The sequence below is a fragment of the Tachyglossus aculeatus genome, chromosome 2, assembly GCF_015852505.1.
Source record: "Tachyglossus aculeatus isolate mTacAcu1 chromosome 2, mTacAcu1.pri, whole genome shotgun sequence".
Lineage (NCBI taxonomy): Eukaryota > Metazoa > Chordata > Mammalia > Monotremata > Tachyglossidae > Tachyglossus > Tachyglossus aculeatus.
The window spans coordinates 52336000-52349817 of NC_052067.1; the positions used below are offsets into that span (position 1 = coordinate 52336000).

At 46.2% G+C, this 13818-nt stretch overlaps 1 protein-coding gene across 11 annotated transcripts in view; it reads left to right on the forward strand.

Annotated features, from left to right (window-relative positions):
* The window catches only part of AFDN (afadin, adherens junction formation factor), a 214164-nt gene that overhangs the window by 111183 nt on the left and 89163 nt on the right, over positions 1 to 13818 (forward strand). For 9 of the 11 annotated variants that reach the window (XM_038765853.1, XM_038765860.1, XM_038765910.1 and 6 more), the window contains exon 9: positions 908 to 952. The exons of the other annotated variants lie outside the window; for them this stretch is intronic. In XM_038765853.1, the coding sequence (XP_038621781.1) occupies positions 908 to 952 (45 nt within the window). The remainder of the gene's footprint in view (positions 1 to 907; positions 953 to 13818) is intronic. 11 annotated transcript variants of the gene reach the window in all.

A 13818-nucleotide genomic window follows, 5' to 3' on the forward strand; every position in this document is an offset into this window, starting at 1 on the left:
CTTAGCTTTCCCCTGGAGATTGGGGTGGGAGCGAAGAGGTTAGTTGGAAGCTGACCTCCTTGAGTTTCAGGCTCACGGGACTTGTCCGGCAGAGCGAACTCTGCCGCTCCGACTCCCCTTAGTCGTCCCAGAATACTGGGAAGGAAATCCGCGCACAAACCTGGAGACCTGGAGTATCAGGGGAGGAATCCTACTCTCTGAGCAGCTTGTTGTCTCGTTGCTTCCATCAAGGAATGTCATTTTTTATAATCTAGTGGGGAAAAGCAAGTTGGATTCTGTTAATCCTTCTGCTGCTGCATTTTAAATATGGTTTTGTTCCCATGTTGCCGCTGGTTTCTTTTGATTACCGTATGTGGTCTCTCCTTTGTGAAATCAACTCGGTCTGAGGTTCTTGTGCGTATCTACAATAAGGGTTTCTGGGTTGTATGCCAGGTATTATGTACCGCTCTGTGCTGTGAGTGTAAACCTCGATCATAAAGCCGTTCTTTGTTTGAGGCGAATTTGGTTTATTTGTTCAATGAAGGAACTCACCAGACAGCCTGGGAGTTGAGTTGGCAGCTCTCATGTGAAGTGAACTAACCTGCTTTTTCCTTTTGCTTGGTGACTGACCTGTCATCTCAGTGTTTCCTTTAACAGCTTGCCTGTCAGCTTCTAAAACAGTAATAAAAACAAATGATTCATTCACTTGCTCGACAGCTTCACTGTCTTTCGCCACACAGTTTTGAAAGCTGACGTGGTAAAACACACCTTTTCTTCCTTTGAAATGGAATTTCGGGCGTTCTCTCACTGCAATTTCACCCTTTCCCTATCTTTTCTTTTCCTTCCCTCTTCCGCATGATCTGCATGGTTATCTGTCCTGTCGATGCTGCCTTCCACCTGGGTCCTGTGCATGTGCTTCTAACCCCAGGGAGAAGGAATCACTTTGTCTACTACAACTATCACACTTACGAAGGTAATGCTATGTTTAATGCTACTTTGTTTTTGTCTGAAGTTCACGGGTCACAAAAGAATCTGTCGAGCCAGAGCGGTCAGGTCTGTCCTTGGGATGTGAATCTCCATGGAGTTGCTCTAACTACAGAGTGGATTAGGCCATGGGGTCAGAACCCAGATCTTATTAAAGATGGCATTTATTGAGCGTTTTCAGTGTGCAAAGCGTTTGGGAGAGTACAGTACAGCAGAGTTGATAGGCACACTCCCTGCCCACGACGAGCTTACAGCATAAAGGGGGAGATGGAAATTAATATAAATAAAATCATTTACAACATGTAACTTGTAGATATGTACATAGGTGCTATGGGGAGAATCCCAAATGCCCCAAGTCACAGATGCAACTGCGTAGATGACGGCGAAGAGAGAGGGACCTGGGGAAAAGAAGGCTTAACTGGGGAAAGGCTCTTGAAGGAGATGTGACCTTGATAAAGCTTTAATAAATATATTATACAACTACTACTCAGTGCTTATCATAGTGCTGTGCACACAATAAGCACTCAATAAATACAGTAGTATGGTCTCCAGATGATGGGCCACCTGCGGAAATATGAAGGCGAATATTGGGGCCTTCATTGGGTAGAATCCAGAGTTAATAATAATAATGATAATAATGATGGTATTTGTTAAGCGCTTACTAGGAGCCAAGCACAGTTCTAAACTCTGGGTTAGATACAAGGTAATCAGGTTGTCCCGCGGGGGCTCACAGTCTTAATCCCCATTTTACAGATGAGGTCACTGAGGCCCAGAGAAGTTAAGTGACTTGCCCAACGTCACACAGTGGACAAGTGGCGGAGCAGGATTAGAACCCTTGACCTCTGACTCCCAAGCCCATGCTTTTTCCACTAAGACAGCAGATATGTACATATCTGTAACTTATTCATTTGTATTGATGCCTGCCTCCCCCGGTAAGCTCATTACGGGCAGGGAATGTGACTGTTTAATATTGCATTGTACTTTCCCAAGCACTTAGTACAGTGCTCTGCACACAGTAAGCGCTCAATAAATACGACAATGAATGAATGGCGAATGTCCCTGTCGGTGCTGTTTCGACCTGAGGCTTTTGAATCCTGTTCTGCTTAACTGGGTCAGAAGGGGCTGGTACTCAAGCATCCTTCTAGCAACTGGCACCTCTGCAGAATATGCGGAGCTGATGTTCGAACCCATGACCTCTGACTCCAAAGCCCGTGCTGTTTCCACTGAGCCACGATGCTTCTCTGTAGGCCACAACCATCTGTCGTCTTTGTGCAGTGCTGCCATTCCCAATCACCGCTCTACTGTGATGGATTTGTGTAAGGTGGGGGTTAAAAAAAAGAAGATTCTGCTATTAACTTTGTAGTTATATTTCCTATCCAAAACCCAGTTTGGGAAGCACCATGCTGATCATGTTGTTGCTTAATTTTTTACTAAACCAAGTTTGGAAAGTGGACTTAATTCTCTTCTGGCCTGGTGCCAAACTCATGATGTAGAATTCACCTGTACTGGCCTTTATGGTTATGCACATACACAAAACACTTACAGACCTTTCCTTAGCTCAGGCTAGTGGCACTTAATAAATGCCATTAAAAAAAAATCATAACAGTGCAGTTCCAGTTTCATGTTATCAGACTTTGATGGTAAAATTCCCTAACCACGTTCTTGCCAAAATGGGTTTGGAAAACACACCTTGTGGCAGAACCAACTGCAGCCTTGTTAAATCTCAAACAATCCAAGTGTTAATTAACAAATTCTTTTTAATTCTCTCGATTCCTAAAACCTAGCTAATGCCGTTCCCTACCTACTCTAGCGAGTGGAATAATGTGAATTAGATTGCATACTACTTGTATAGTTATTAGTATAGAATGGTGCTTTCTACTTTCAAAACAATTTCCCAATTTGCAGACAAGTTTTTTTTTTTTTTTTGCTTTTTGGGGGGGGGCACGTGGACTATTGTTATTACTGCAATTCTGTGCCCATTCCCCAATACAACTGTAATAATTATTTAAAATTGTGACTCCATGTAGATCCCAGATTTCCCAGTCCACTGGTTATTCTGTAGTGGTATGTTAGATGCAAAATTAGGGACCTTGACTTTTTTTTTAGAACACCATTGAAGACTTCTAGTAGTTTTTCATCACAAAGTATACCGAAATGCACCCTTAAATTGTCTTCTAGTTCTCTGAAAGAGTACCTAACATACCGCAAGTCAGTAAATTAGGGACTGAGAGAATTGATCTTGTAATTAACCTTTTCCATCAATTAGTTGATCATATTTATTGAACACTTAGTGAGTGCAGAGCACTGTACTAAGTGCTTCGGAGAATACTATATAATAATAGTTGTGGTATTTGTTAGCCACTTATGTGTCAGGCACTGTACTAAGCGCTGGGGTGGATACAAGCAGAACAGGTTGGACACAGTCCCTATCATCATCATCATTCGTATTTATTGAGTGCTTACTGTGTGCAGAGCACTGTACTAAGCGCTTGGGAAGTACAAATTGGCAACATATAGGGACAGTCCCTATCTACCTGGGGCTCACAGTCTCAATCGCCATTATACAGATGAGGCATCTGAGGCCCAGAGAAGTGAGGTGGCTTGCCCATGGTCACACAGCACACAAGTGGCAGAGGCGGGGTTAGAATCCATGACCTTCTGATTCCCAGGCCAATGCTCTATCCATTCATTCAATCATATTTATTGAGTGCTTACTGTGTGCAGAGCACTGTACTCAGCGCTGGGAAAGTGCAGTTATCCAGTACGCCTGTGCCATGCTGCTAAATTCATTCACTCATTCAGTCACATTTATTGAGCACTTAGTGTTTGCAGAGCACTGTACTAAGCGCTTGGAAAGTACAGCCCGGCAACAGATAGAGGCATTCCCTACCCAACAATGGGCTCACAGTCTAGAGGCTCTGTAACAGAGTTGGTAGACATGTTCCCTGCCTATCTTTACCCCATAATTGTCATTATCAGAAAAGTGGCGTGTTCTGAATTCTGTTTTCGAACGATGATCTGGGAGGTAAATTGTAGGATTCATTGAAGAGGAGGGGAGCTAGAGGCAGCTGGACCAGGACGGAAACTATTGCAGTAGCATAAGTGGGAGGTGACAAGAATTGGATTAGAGCGGCGACCTTAAGTTTGGAAAGGACCTGGGAAATACTGTGAATGAAAAGCCGGCAGGATATAGAGGCTGGGGGTGAAGAAAGGCAGGGAGGAGAAGTTGATGGAAGCATCGTTAGCAAGTCCAGTTAGTGAAGCAGCTTGTTCTTAGCAGAACGAGCTCGGGACTGAGAGTCAGAGGACCTGGGTTCTAATCCCAGTTTGGTCACTCATTCATTCATTCATTCATTCATTCATTCAATCATATTTATTGAGCGCTTACTTTGTGCAGAGCACTGTACTAAACGCTTGGGAAGTACAAGTTGGCAACATATAGAGACGGTCCCCACCCAACAGTGGGCTCACAGTCTAGAAAAGGGAGACAGACAACAAAACAAAGCATATAAACCAAATAAAATAAATAGAATAAATATATACAGGTAAAATAAAGAGTAATAGATATGTAGAAACATATATACATATCTACAGATATCTACCTAGCCTACCTACCCCCTACAGCGCCTGGCATGTAGTAAATACCCCTCAAAGTCATCATCATCATCAGATGATGATGATGGCATGTCGTATTTATTGAGCGCTTACTGTGTGTAGAGCACTGTACTAAGCGCTTGGGAATAGGATAGTATATAGTATATTACACTATAGTACAGTATAGAGAAGCGGTGTGGTTCAGTGGCAAGAGCCCGGGCATTCGAGTCAGACGTCAGGGGTTCGAATCCCCCTCCACCGCTTGTCACCTGTGTGACCTTGGGCAAGTCACTTCACTTCTCTGGGCCTCAGTTACCTCCTCTGTAAAATGGGGATTAAGACCGTGAGCCCCATGTGGGACAACCTGATCACCTTGTAAATTCCCCAGCGCTTAGTACAGTGCTTTGCACATAGTAAGCGCTTAATAAATGCCATTATTATTATTACAAGTTGGCCACATAATAAGGTTCGTACATAGTGAGCGCGGGCACAGTTCTAATCCCAGTTTGGCCACTCATTCATTCATTCATTCAATCATATTTATTGAGTGCTTACCTTGTGCAGAGCACTGTACTAAGCGCTTGGGAAGTGCAAGTTGGCAACATATAGAGACGGTCCCCACCCAACAATGGGCTCTCAGTCTAGAAGGGGGAGACAGACAACAAAACAAAACATGTGGACAGGTGTCAAGTCATCAGAATAAATAGAAGTAAAGCTAGATGCACATCATTAACAAAATAAATAGAATGGTAAATATGTACAAGTAAAATAGAGTAATATTCGCCTGGTGTGTGACCAGGCCAAGTCACTTCATTTAATAATAATAATAATAATAATAATGGCATTTGTTAAGCGCTTACTATGTGCAAAGCACTGTTCTAAGCGCTGGGGGGATACAAGGTGATCAGGTTGTCCTGTGTGGGGCTCACAGGCATCATCCCCATTCATTTCTCTGGGCCTCCGTTTCCTCATCTGTAAAATGGGGATTAAATGTCTGTTCCCTCTCCCACGTAGAATGGGAGCCCCATGTGGTACAGGGACGGCGCCCGACCTTTTTATCTTGTATCCTCCTCTGCGCTTAACAAATACTGTTATTATCATTCCTACTATCATTAATAAGAATATTAAGGAACGGTGCTGAGCCGCAGAGAAAGAGTCGTAGGGTGGTGGAGATTAAAGGACAGTGGTTTAGGGATGAGGCATTGCCAGGAAGGATGCGGGGCAGAAGTGGGAGGAGGACAGGAGAGAAGAAGCGGGGTGAGAGGGAACCTGAGTTCCCCACTCCCTTGGCCCCAGCGTCGGAAAGAAGATGAGGAGGCTGATCCCGTAGGCTCAGATTCCTGGTGGTGTGAAGGAAGGCTTCCATGCAGCCTCTGCTCGTAGGTAGCAGGAACCTGGAATTGCGTACCATCCCCAGGCAACAGATTTTTCTCACCAGCCAACTAATACTGTTGCCGTGTTGCGGAAGGTTTGGGAAAACTCAAGCCAGTCACAGCGCTTTTTGAGAACAGTTATAATAATATTAATAATAATTAGGGTATTTGTTAATAATAATAATAATGTTGGCATTTGTTAAGCGCTTACTATGTGCAAAGCACTGTTCTAAGCGCTGGGGAGGATACAAAGTGATCAGGTTGTCCCATGTGGGGCTCACAGTCTTAATCCCCACTTTACAGATGAGGTAACTGAGGCTCAGAGAAGTGAAGTGACTTGCCCAAGGTCACCCAGCAGATATGTGGCAGAGCCGGAATTCGAACCCATGACCTCTGACTCCAAAGCCCATGCTCTTTCCACTGAGCCACGCTGCTTCTCAGCGTGTTAAGCGCTTCCTATGTGGCAGGCACCATACTAAGTGCTGGGGTGGATACAAAGTAATCGTTCATTCAGTTGTATTTACTGAGCGCTTACTGTGTACTGTACTAAGTGTTTGGGAGAGGACAGTATAGCAGAGACACGTACCCTGTCCACAGAGAGCTCAAAATCGGGTTGAACATTGATTGATTTATTCAGTTATATTTATTGAGTGCTTACTGTGTGTACTAGAAGGTACAATTCAGCACCAGAGACAATCCTTGCCCACAATGGGCTCACAGTCTAGAAGGGGGGAAACAGGCATCACATCACGTAAACAGGCATCAATATAAATAAATAGAATTATAAATCTATACACATCATTAATATAAATAGAATTATAAATATGTACACGTTTACCCAAATGCTGTGGCGGCGGGGAGAGGAGGAGAGCAAAGGGAGCGAGTCAGGGCAATGGGACGGGAGGGGGACAGTCCCCGTCCCACGTGGGACTCACAGTCTCGACCCCCATTTTACAGATGAGGTCACTGAGGCACATAGAAGTGAAATGAGTTGCCCGAGGTCACACAGCAGGCAAGTGACAGAGCCAGGATTCGAAACCATGACCTTCTATCTCCCGGGGCGGTGCTGTGTCCACTACGCCACGCTGCTTCATGGTCAGAAGAGGGTCCCTAAAGACTGAGCCGTAATATCTTCACATGAAGCCAAACGGGGAAAAGAGCCGTGTCTCTGTATTTCCCTCTAGGCTCTTTGGACACGGGCAGTGGATTAACACACCATTTCTGAAGCGCCTCCTCTCTCCGACGGCCCGTGAGCTAGCGGGCGGAGAGTCGGAGAGCTGTTCCTGCTCCCTGGCTGCCTTGCCAATCTGGAGAACAAGTCATTTATCATTAGCTCTGCGCCCTTCACTCTGGCCGAGGTAGAGCTCTGAAAGGGAAGGAATGTCAAGGCCCAAGCCATCATTCAGGCCTCGCCTGTGCAAATAATGAAGTTTCTACAAAGGAGCGCCAGAGCTGATGTTTAATTGAGGCGAGGCCCCTTAAAATGGCCGAGAGGCCCCCAACCGTAGTTACCCAGCCAGCTCTGGGGGGGTGTTGGTACCGACACACCCACCCACTCACCCCGAAAAGTAAACGGCAGTTCTAGGCTGCACTGAGGTAGCCCAGCCTGACCCCAGCTCCATGAACTCTCTGTCAGTAAATTCGTTCTCTGGATTGAAAGCTCACTGTGGGCAGGGAATGTGACTGTTGATTGTTATATTGTACTAGAGTGCTTAGTGTTAGTATGTTTGGTTTTGTTCTCTGTCTCCCCCTTTTAGACTGTGAGCCCACTGTTGGGTAGGGACTGTCTCTATATGTTGCCAATTTGTACTTCCCAAGCGCTTAGTACAGTGCTCTGCACACAGTAAGCGCTCAATAAATACGATTGATGATGATGAAGTACAGTTAGTGCTCAATAAATGCAGTTGAGTGAATGAAAATGACCCAGAACCACAGGCCGGGTGCTCTGAGCAGACCAGAGCTTGCAGATTTTTCAGAGCTGTTTCCCCTTGTAGGCCGTAAGCTCCCTGTGGGCAGAGAGTCTATCTGCCAACCTCATGCGGACCTGGGTTCTAATCCTGGTTCCGCCATGTATCTGCCAGGCGAGCTTGGCCAGTCACTGCACTTCTCTGTGCCTCAGTTACCTCATCTGTACAGTGGGGATCAACTGAACCCTGTGCGGGACGTTGACTGTTTCCAAACTGATTAATTTGTATCATCTACCCACAGTGCTTAATACAGTGCCTGGCACATACCATTAACAAAAAGCTCTTAATATAGATGTCTGCACGCAGGACGTGCTTACTGTCTACCGCTGATCGATTGGTACCAGAGGACCTCTAATATCCCCAAAGTATTTCCGTTCCCAACTGGCACCCAAATCTGCTGCATGTCCCCACCCCTCTGGTTCTTGAGGGGTTCATTAAATCCTGGTTTAAAATGTAAAATGGGGATTAAGATTGTGAGCCGCATGCAGGACAGGGAGCGTGTCCAACCCGATTTGCTTGCATTCATCACTTGGTAGGGTGCCTGGCACATAGTAAACGCTTAACAATTCCCACAGTTGAAGCAGCATGGCTCAGTGGATAAAGCTCTGGCTGGGGAGTCAGAAGATAATTTCAAGATCATTGGTTCCCCACCAACACGGTCAGATTGTGAGCCTGAGCCACTCCTTTGAATTTCCCCTCCCTTCCCGCCAGGATTAGCCCAGGTGCCCGGCTGTCCCCACCGAGGGGAAATCCCAGCACTGACCATTTCACTTCCCCTCCTGCAAACATTTGTGGGAGGGAGTGGAATTAGGTTCCCAGCCTGAGAGCTGGTTCCAGGGTCTGGGTGGATGGGAGGGGGCCCGGACCAGAGCTGGAGCCCCGCAGACTCATTCATTCATTCAGTCGTATTTATTGAGCGCTTACTGTGTGCAGAGCACTGTACTAAGTGCTTGGGAAGTACAAGTTGGCAACATACAGAGACGGTCCCTACCCAACAACGGGCTCACAGTCTAGAAGGGGGAGACAGACAACAAAACAAAACATGTGGACAGGTGTCAAGTCATCAGAATAAATAGAAATAAAGCTAGATGCACATCATTAACAAAATAAATAGAATAGTAAATATGTACAAGTAAAATAAATAGAGTGATAAATCTGTGCAAACATATATACAGGTGCTGTGGGGAGGGGGAGGAGGTGAGCTCTCGGGCTTTGAAGGGAGGAAGAGAGCTAGCTTGGCGGATGTGCGGAGGGAGGGCATTCCAGGCCAGGGGGAGAATGTGGGCCGGGGGTCGACGGCGGGACGGGCGAGAACGAGGCACAGTGTGGAGATTAGTGGCAGAGGAGAGGAGGGTGCGGGCTGGGCTGTAGAAGGAGAGAAGGAAGGTGAGGTAGGAGGAGGTGAAGTGATGAGGGCCTTGAAGCCGAGAGTGAGGAGTTTTTGCTTGATGCGTAGGTTGCGGGCTTGTGAGACGGGAAGGACGGTAGTGCCGTCTACAGTGGCGGGAAAATCAGGGAGACTCGAGGGAACTAGGCAAGATTCCTTCCCAGAATGCTCATGGCGTCCCACGGGTTATTTCGGCCTGGCTGCGTAGCGTAAGGAGGTGAAGGTCGGGTGGATCTGCCCTTTCCCCCACAGCCGCAGTGGCTCACCTCACTGCCTGGTGGCAGCAGGGCCCGTAGTTTGGGTCGTACTGTGGCAAGGGGCGGCGCTGGCCCCTCGTGCTTGGACCCAGGGGTTCCCAGATCCCCTCCCGTGTAGATGCCCTGCGGCAGAAGTGGCAGAGGGAGGCATAGAGGAGGGTGAGAGCAATCAAGCCGGTATTACTTTTTTTGCCCCCCAAACAAGAAGAGGTCAGAGGGCAGCGGTGGGTACCTGGGAAGACAGGAGGCAGGTGATGTGAAGCCAGGCCAGGCAGGTGTTGTTGACACTGCCCTCTTCTCTTTCTCCTCCAAGCTGTCTGGCTGCTCTTTCTCCATCTCTTTTGAGGGCTCCTCCTCCACCCCCTAAATGAGGGTGTTCCTCAAGGCTCAGTTCTGGGTCCCCTTCTAGTCTCCATCTACACCCACTGCCTTGGAGAACTCATTTACTCACGTGGCTTCAACTTCCATCTCTTTGTGGATGATTCCTAAATCCAGCTCTGTAGCCCCGACCTCTCTCCTTCTCAGCATCCTCGCGTTTCCTCCTGCCTTCAGGACATCTCTACCTGGGTGGCGTGCCAACACTAAACATGTCCAGAACTTCTCATCTTCCCACCCAAACTCATTCCTGGCCCTGTCTTTCCCATCACTTTAGGAAACACCATTATCTTCCCTGTCTCACAAGCCCTGTGTAACCTTGGTATTATCCTCAATTCAACTCTCTCATACAACCTTCGTATTCTTTGTGTCACCAAATCACGTCAGCTTTACCTTCACAACTTTACTAAAATCTGCCCCTTCCCCTTGATCCAAATTGCCACTGCGTTAATCCAAGCATTTATCCTGTCTCACCTTGGCTACTGCATCAGCCACCTTGCTGACCTCCTTGCTTCCTTCTCTCCCCACTCCAGTCCTTACTTCTCTGCTGCCCAGCTCATTTTTTTTTTTACAAAATTGTTTAGTCCATGTTTCGTCACTCATCAAGAGTCTCCAGTGGTTGCCCACCCACCTCCACATCAAACAGAAACTCCTTACCATCAGCTTTAAAGCACTCCTTCCTCCTACCTTATCTTCCTGATTTACTACTATAACCCGGGCTCAATAAATACTGTTGATTTAGAGATTGAAAACACTCTCCCTAAATTACAGTTGTCCGTACAGTACTCCTGAACTGTGTTTCATGGAAGAAAAATTTCCAGGTAGAAATCAAACATCAAGACAGATGGGCATGTACAAATATTAGGAAGCTATTTCTTTGATTTTTACTGTTTTACTTTATTGAATTGTACTCCCGAGTGTTTCGTACAGTGCTCTGCGTACAGTAAGTGCTCAATAAATACCACTGATTTATTGACGCCCACTGTTCTCTGTTTCCCGTGTTCTTTCTCTCATGATTTTTGCCCTTTTGATTTCATTGTGTGCCCTTTTCGAAAATTGCTTTCTTAGTCATTTTCAGTCGTGTAATTTGCCTCAAGTCTTGTTTACTGAAGTGTTGGCAAGTGACATTTGGGAAAGGAAGAGTGTATATGAAATGACAGTGATAACCAATATCTGGTTATCCCTCAAGACTCAGTTCTGGGTCCCCTTCTATTCCCCATCTGCACCCACTCCCTTGGAGAACTCATTCACTCACATGGCTTCAACTGCACCTCTGGGGGGATGATTCCCAAACCTACATCTCCAGCCATGATCTCTCTCCCTCTCCGCAGTCTCACATTTCCTCTGCCTTCAAGACATCTAGGCTTGGGTGTCCTGCTGTCACCTTAAACCTTAGGTGTCCAAAACAGAACTCCTTATCTTCCCACCCAAACCCCGTCCTCCGCATGACTTTCCTGTTGCTGTAAACGGCACCACCATCCTTCCTGTCTCACAAGCTCGTAACCTTGGCATTATCCTTGACTCCTCTCTCTTGGTCACCCCACATATTCTTTCTATCTCTGAATCTTGTCAGTTCAGCCTTCACAGCATGGCTAAAATCTGTCCTTTCCTCTCCATCCAAACTGCTGCCATGTTAATCCAAGCACTTATCCTATCCTGACTTGATTACTGTGTCAGTCTCTTTGATGACCTCCCTGTCTCCCGTCTCTCTTCACTCCAGTCCGTACTTCACGCTGCTGTCCGGATCATTTTTCTACAAAACTTTTCAGCCCTTATTTCCCCACACCTTAAAAACCTCCAGTTGTTGCCCATCCACCTCCACATCTAACAGAACCTTCTTAGCATCGGCTTTAAAACACTCAGTCACCTTGCCTCCTCTTACCTTACCTTGCTTCTTTTCTACTACAGTCCAGCCCACACACTTTTCATGCTACCTCGAATTTGTCTATCTCGCCACCAACCTCTTGCCCAAGTCCTGCTTCAGGCCTGGAGCACCCTCTCTCTTCATATCCAATAGACAATTACTCTCCCTTCCTTCAAAGCCATACTGAACGCACATCTCCTCCAGGAGAGGCCTTCCTTGACTAAGCCCTCATTTCATTTTATCCCACTCCCTGCTACGGCATCCTGATTTGCTCCTTTTATTCACTCCCCTGCCCCTCAGCCACAAAGCTCTTGCGTACATATCCGTACTTCATTTATTTATATTAATGTCTGTCTCCCCCTCTAGGATGTAAGCTGATTGTGGGCAAGAAATGTCTGTTATAGCACTGTCCCAAACGTTTAGTACAGTGCTCTGCACACAATCAGCACTCAGTAAATATGATTGAGTGATTGATATATGCAGACAGAGTAGAGGGGAGCCCCTTAGCTTTAGGAGAAGTGTCTGTTAGCTTGGAGGGCCATCGGAGTCTTGTATAATCAGTGGTATTTGCAGAGCGTTTACTAGGCATAGAGCACTGTATTAAGGCTTAGGAAAGTACAGTACAATAGAGCTGGTAGATATGTTCCCTGCCCCCAGAGAGCTTAAGCCTAGAAGGAGAGACATTACTATAAATAAATTCTGGATATATACAAAAACGTTGAAAGATGCAGTAACTCCCAAGTGCTTAAAGGGTTCACATCCCAGTGCATAGGCGATGCAGAAGGGCGAGCAACTTGGGAAAGAATGACTTAGTCGGGAAAGGCCTCATGGAGGAGGTAAAATTTTCATAAGGCGTGAAATGTGGCAAGACCGTCATTCCGATTTCACCATTCACTTTGTGCAGCTTGGGCTAGAAAATTCCAGGGAGTACAAGCAATTTGTGGACCTTGCATTTTCAGGGAACCCCAGGAACATAAAGGAAGAATTGCTTTAAAAATATGCAAGCCTAGTATGTAGTTTTGTATGGGGGTGAAGCAGATGTTTGGCAGTCATCTAATGAATTTGGTCCGTTCACATTCAGTTTCGATCATCCAGTACTCTTTCGTCCTCTGCTAACATTTGTGACAAAAAATGGAACTTGAACTTTTCTGTCCTCCCAGTCAATTTGCTACCAAGTCCTTTCCATCACTTTGTGACATAGACCTGCTATTTATAAACTGCTAATTAAATGATGAGTACAGTAGACTAGACATGGTCTGTAAAGGCTGGACAAGAACTTATTTTCAAAGGGGAGAAAAGTCTAGGAAAAGGAGCCTTTTTGCTCTTGTTGATTTTGTGGGCTAAAAACAGTGGTATTAGTGTATTGCTTACTATGTAGTTTTTTTACGGTGTTTGCTAAGTGCCTACTGTGGGTCAAACACTGTAGTAAGCACTGAGGTAGATTAGGGTGGACACGGTTCCTGTCCTCCATGGGGCTCACATTCTAAGTAGGACGGAGAACAGGAGAACCGAGGCACAGAGTTGTGTCTTGCCCAAGGTCACAGAGCAAACATTTGGAAAAGCTGGGATTAGATCCCAGGTTCTCGGACACCTAGGCCCCTGCTGTATCCATTAGGCCAGGCTGCTACTCATTTTCGTCCAAGAGTAACTCAGAAATGGTTTAGGGGAAGAACTCAAGGGAGTATTTAGTTACAGGCCACTGCCAGGGAGACTATTCTCCTGTAGTGTGGAGATTACGTCTTCGAGGATTTCCTCTTTGAGGAAAACACTCATGATAGTATATGCATCTTCACCAGTCTTGTGTTGTCTTATGCCGTCGAGTCATCTCCGACCCATAGCGATACCATGGACGCATCTCTTCCAGAATGCCCCGCTGCCATCTGCAATCATTCCTGTAGTGTATCCGTAGAGTTTTCTTGGTAAAAATATGGAAGTGGTTTACTGTTGCCTCCTTCCTCACAGTAAGCTTGAGTCTGTGCCCTTGATTCTCTCCCTAGCCACTGCCCAAGCTAGTAGTGGAATGGGTAGGCCTCTGCTT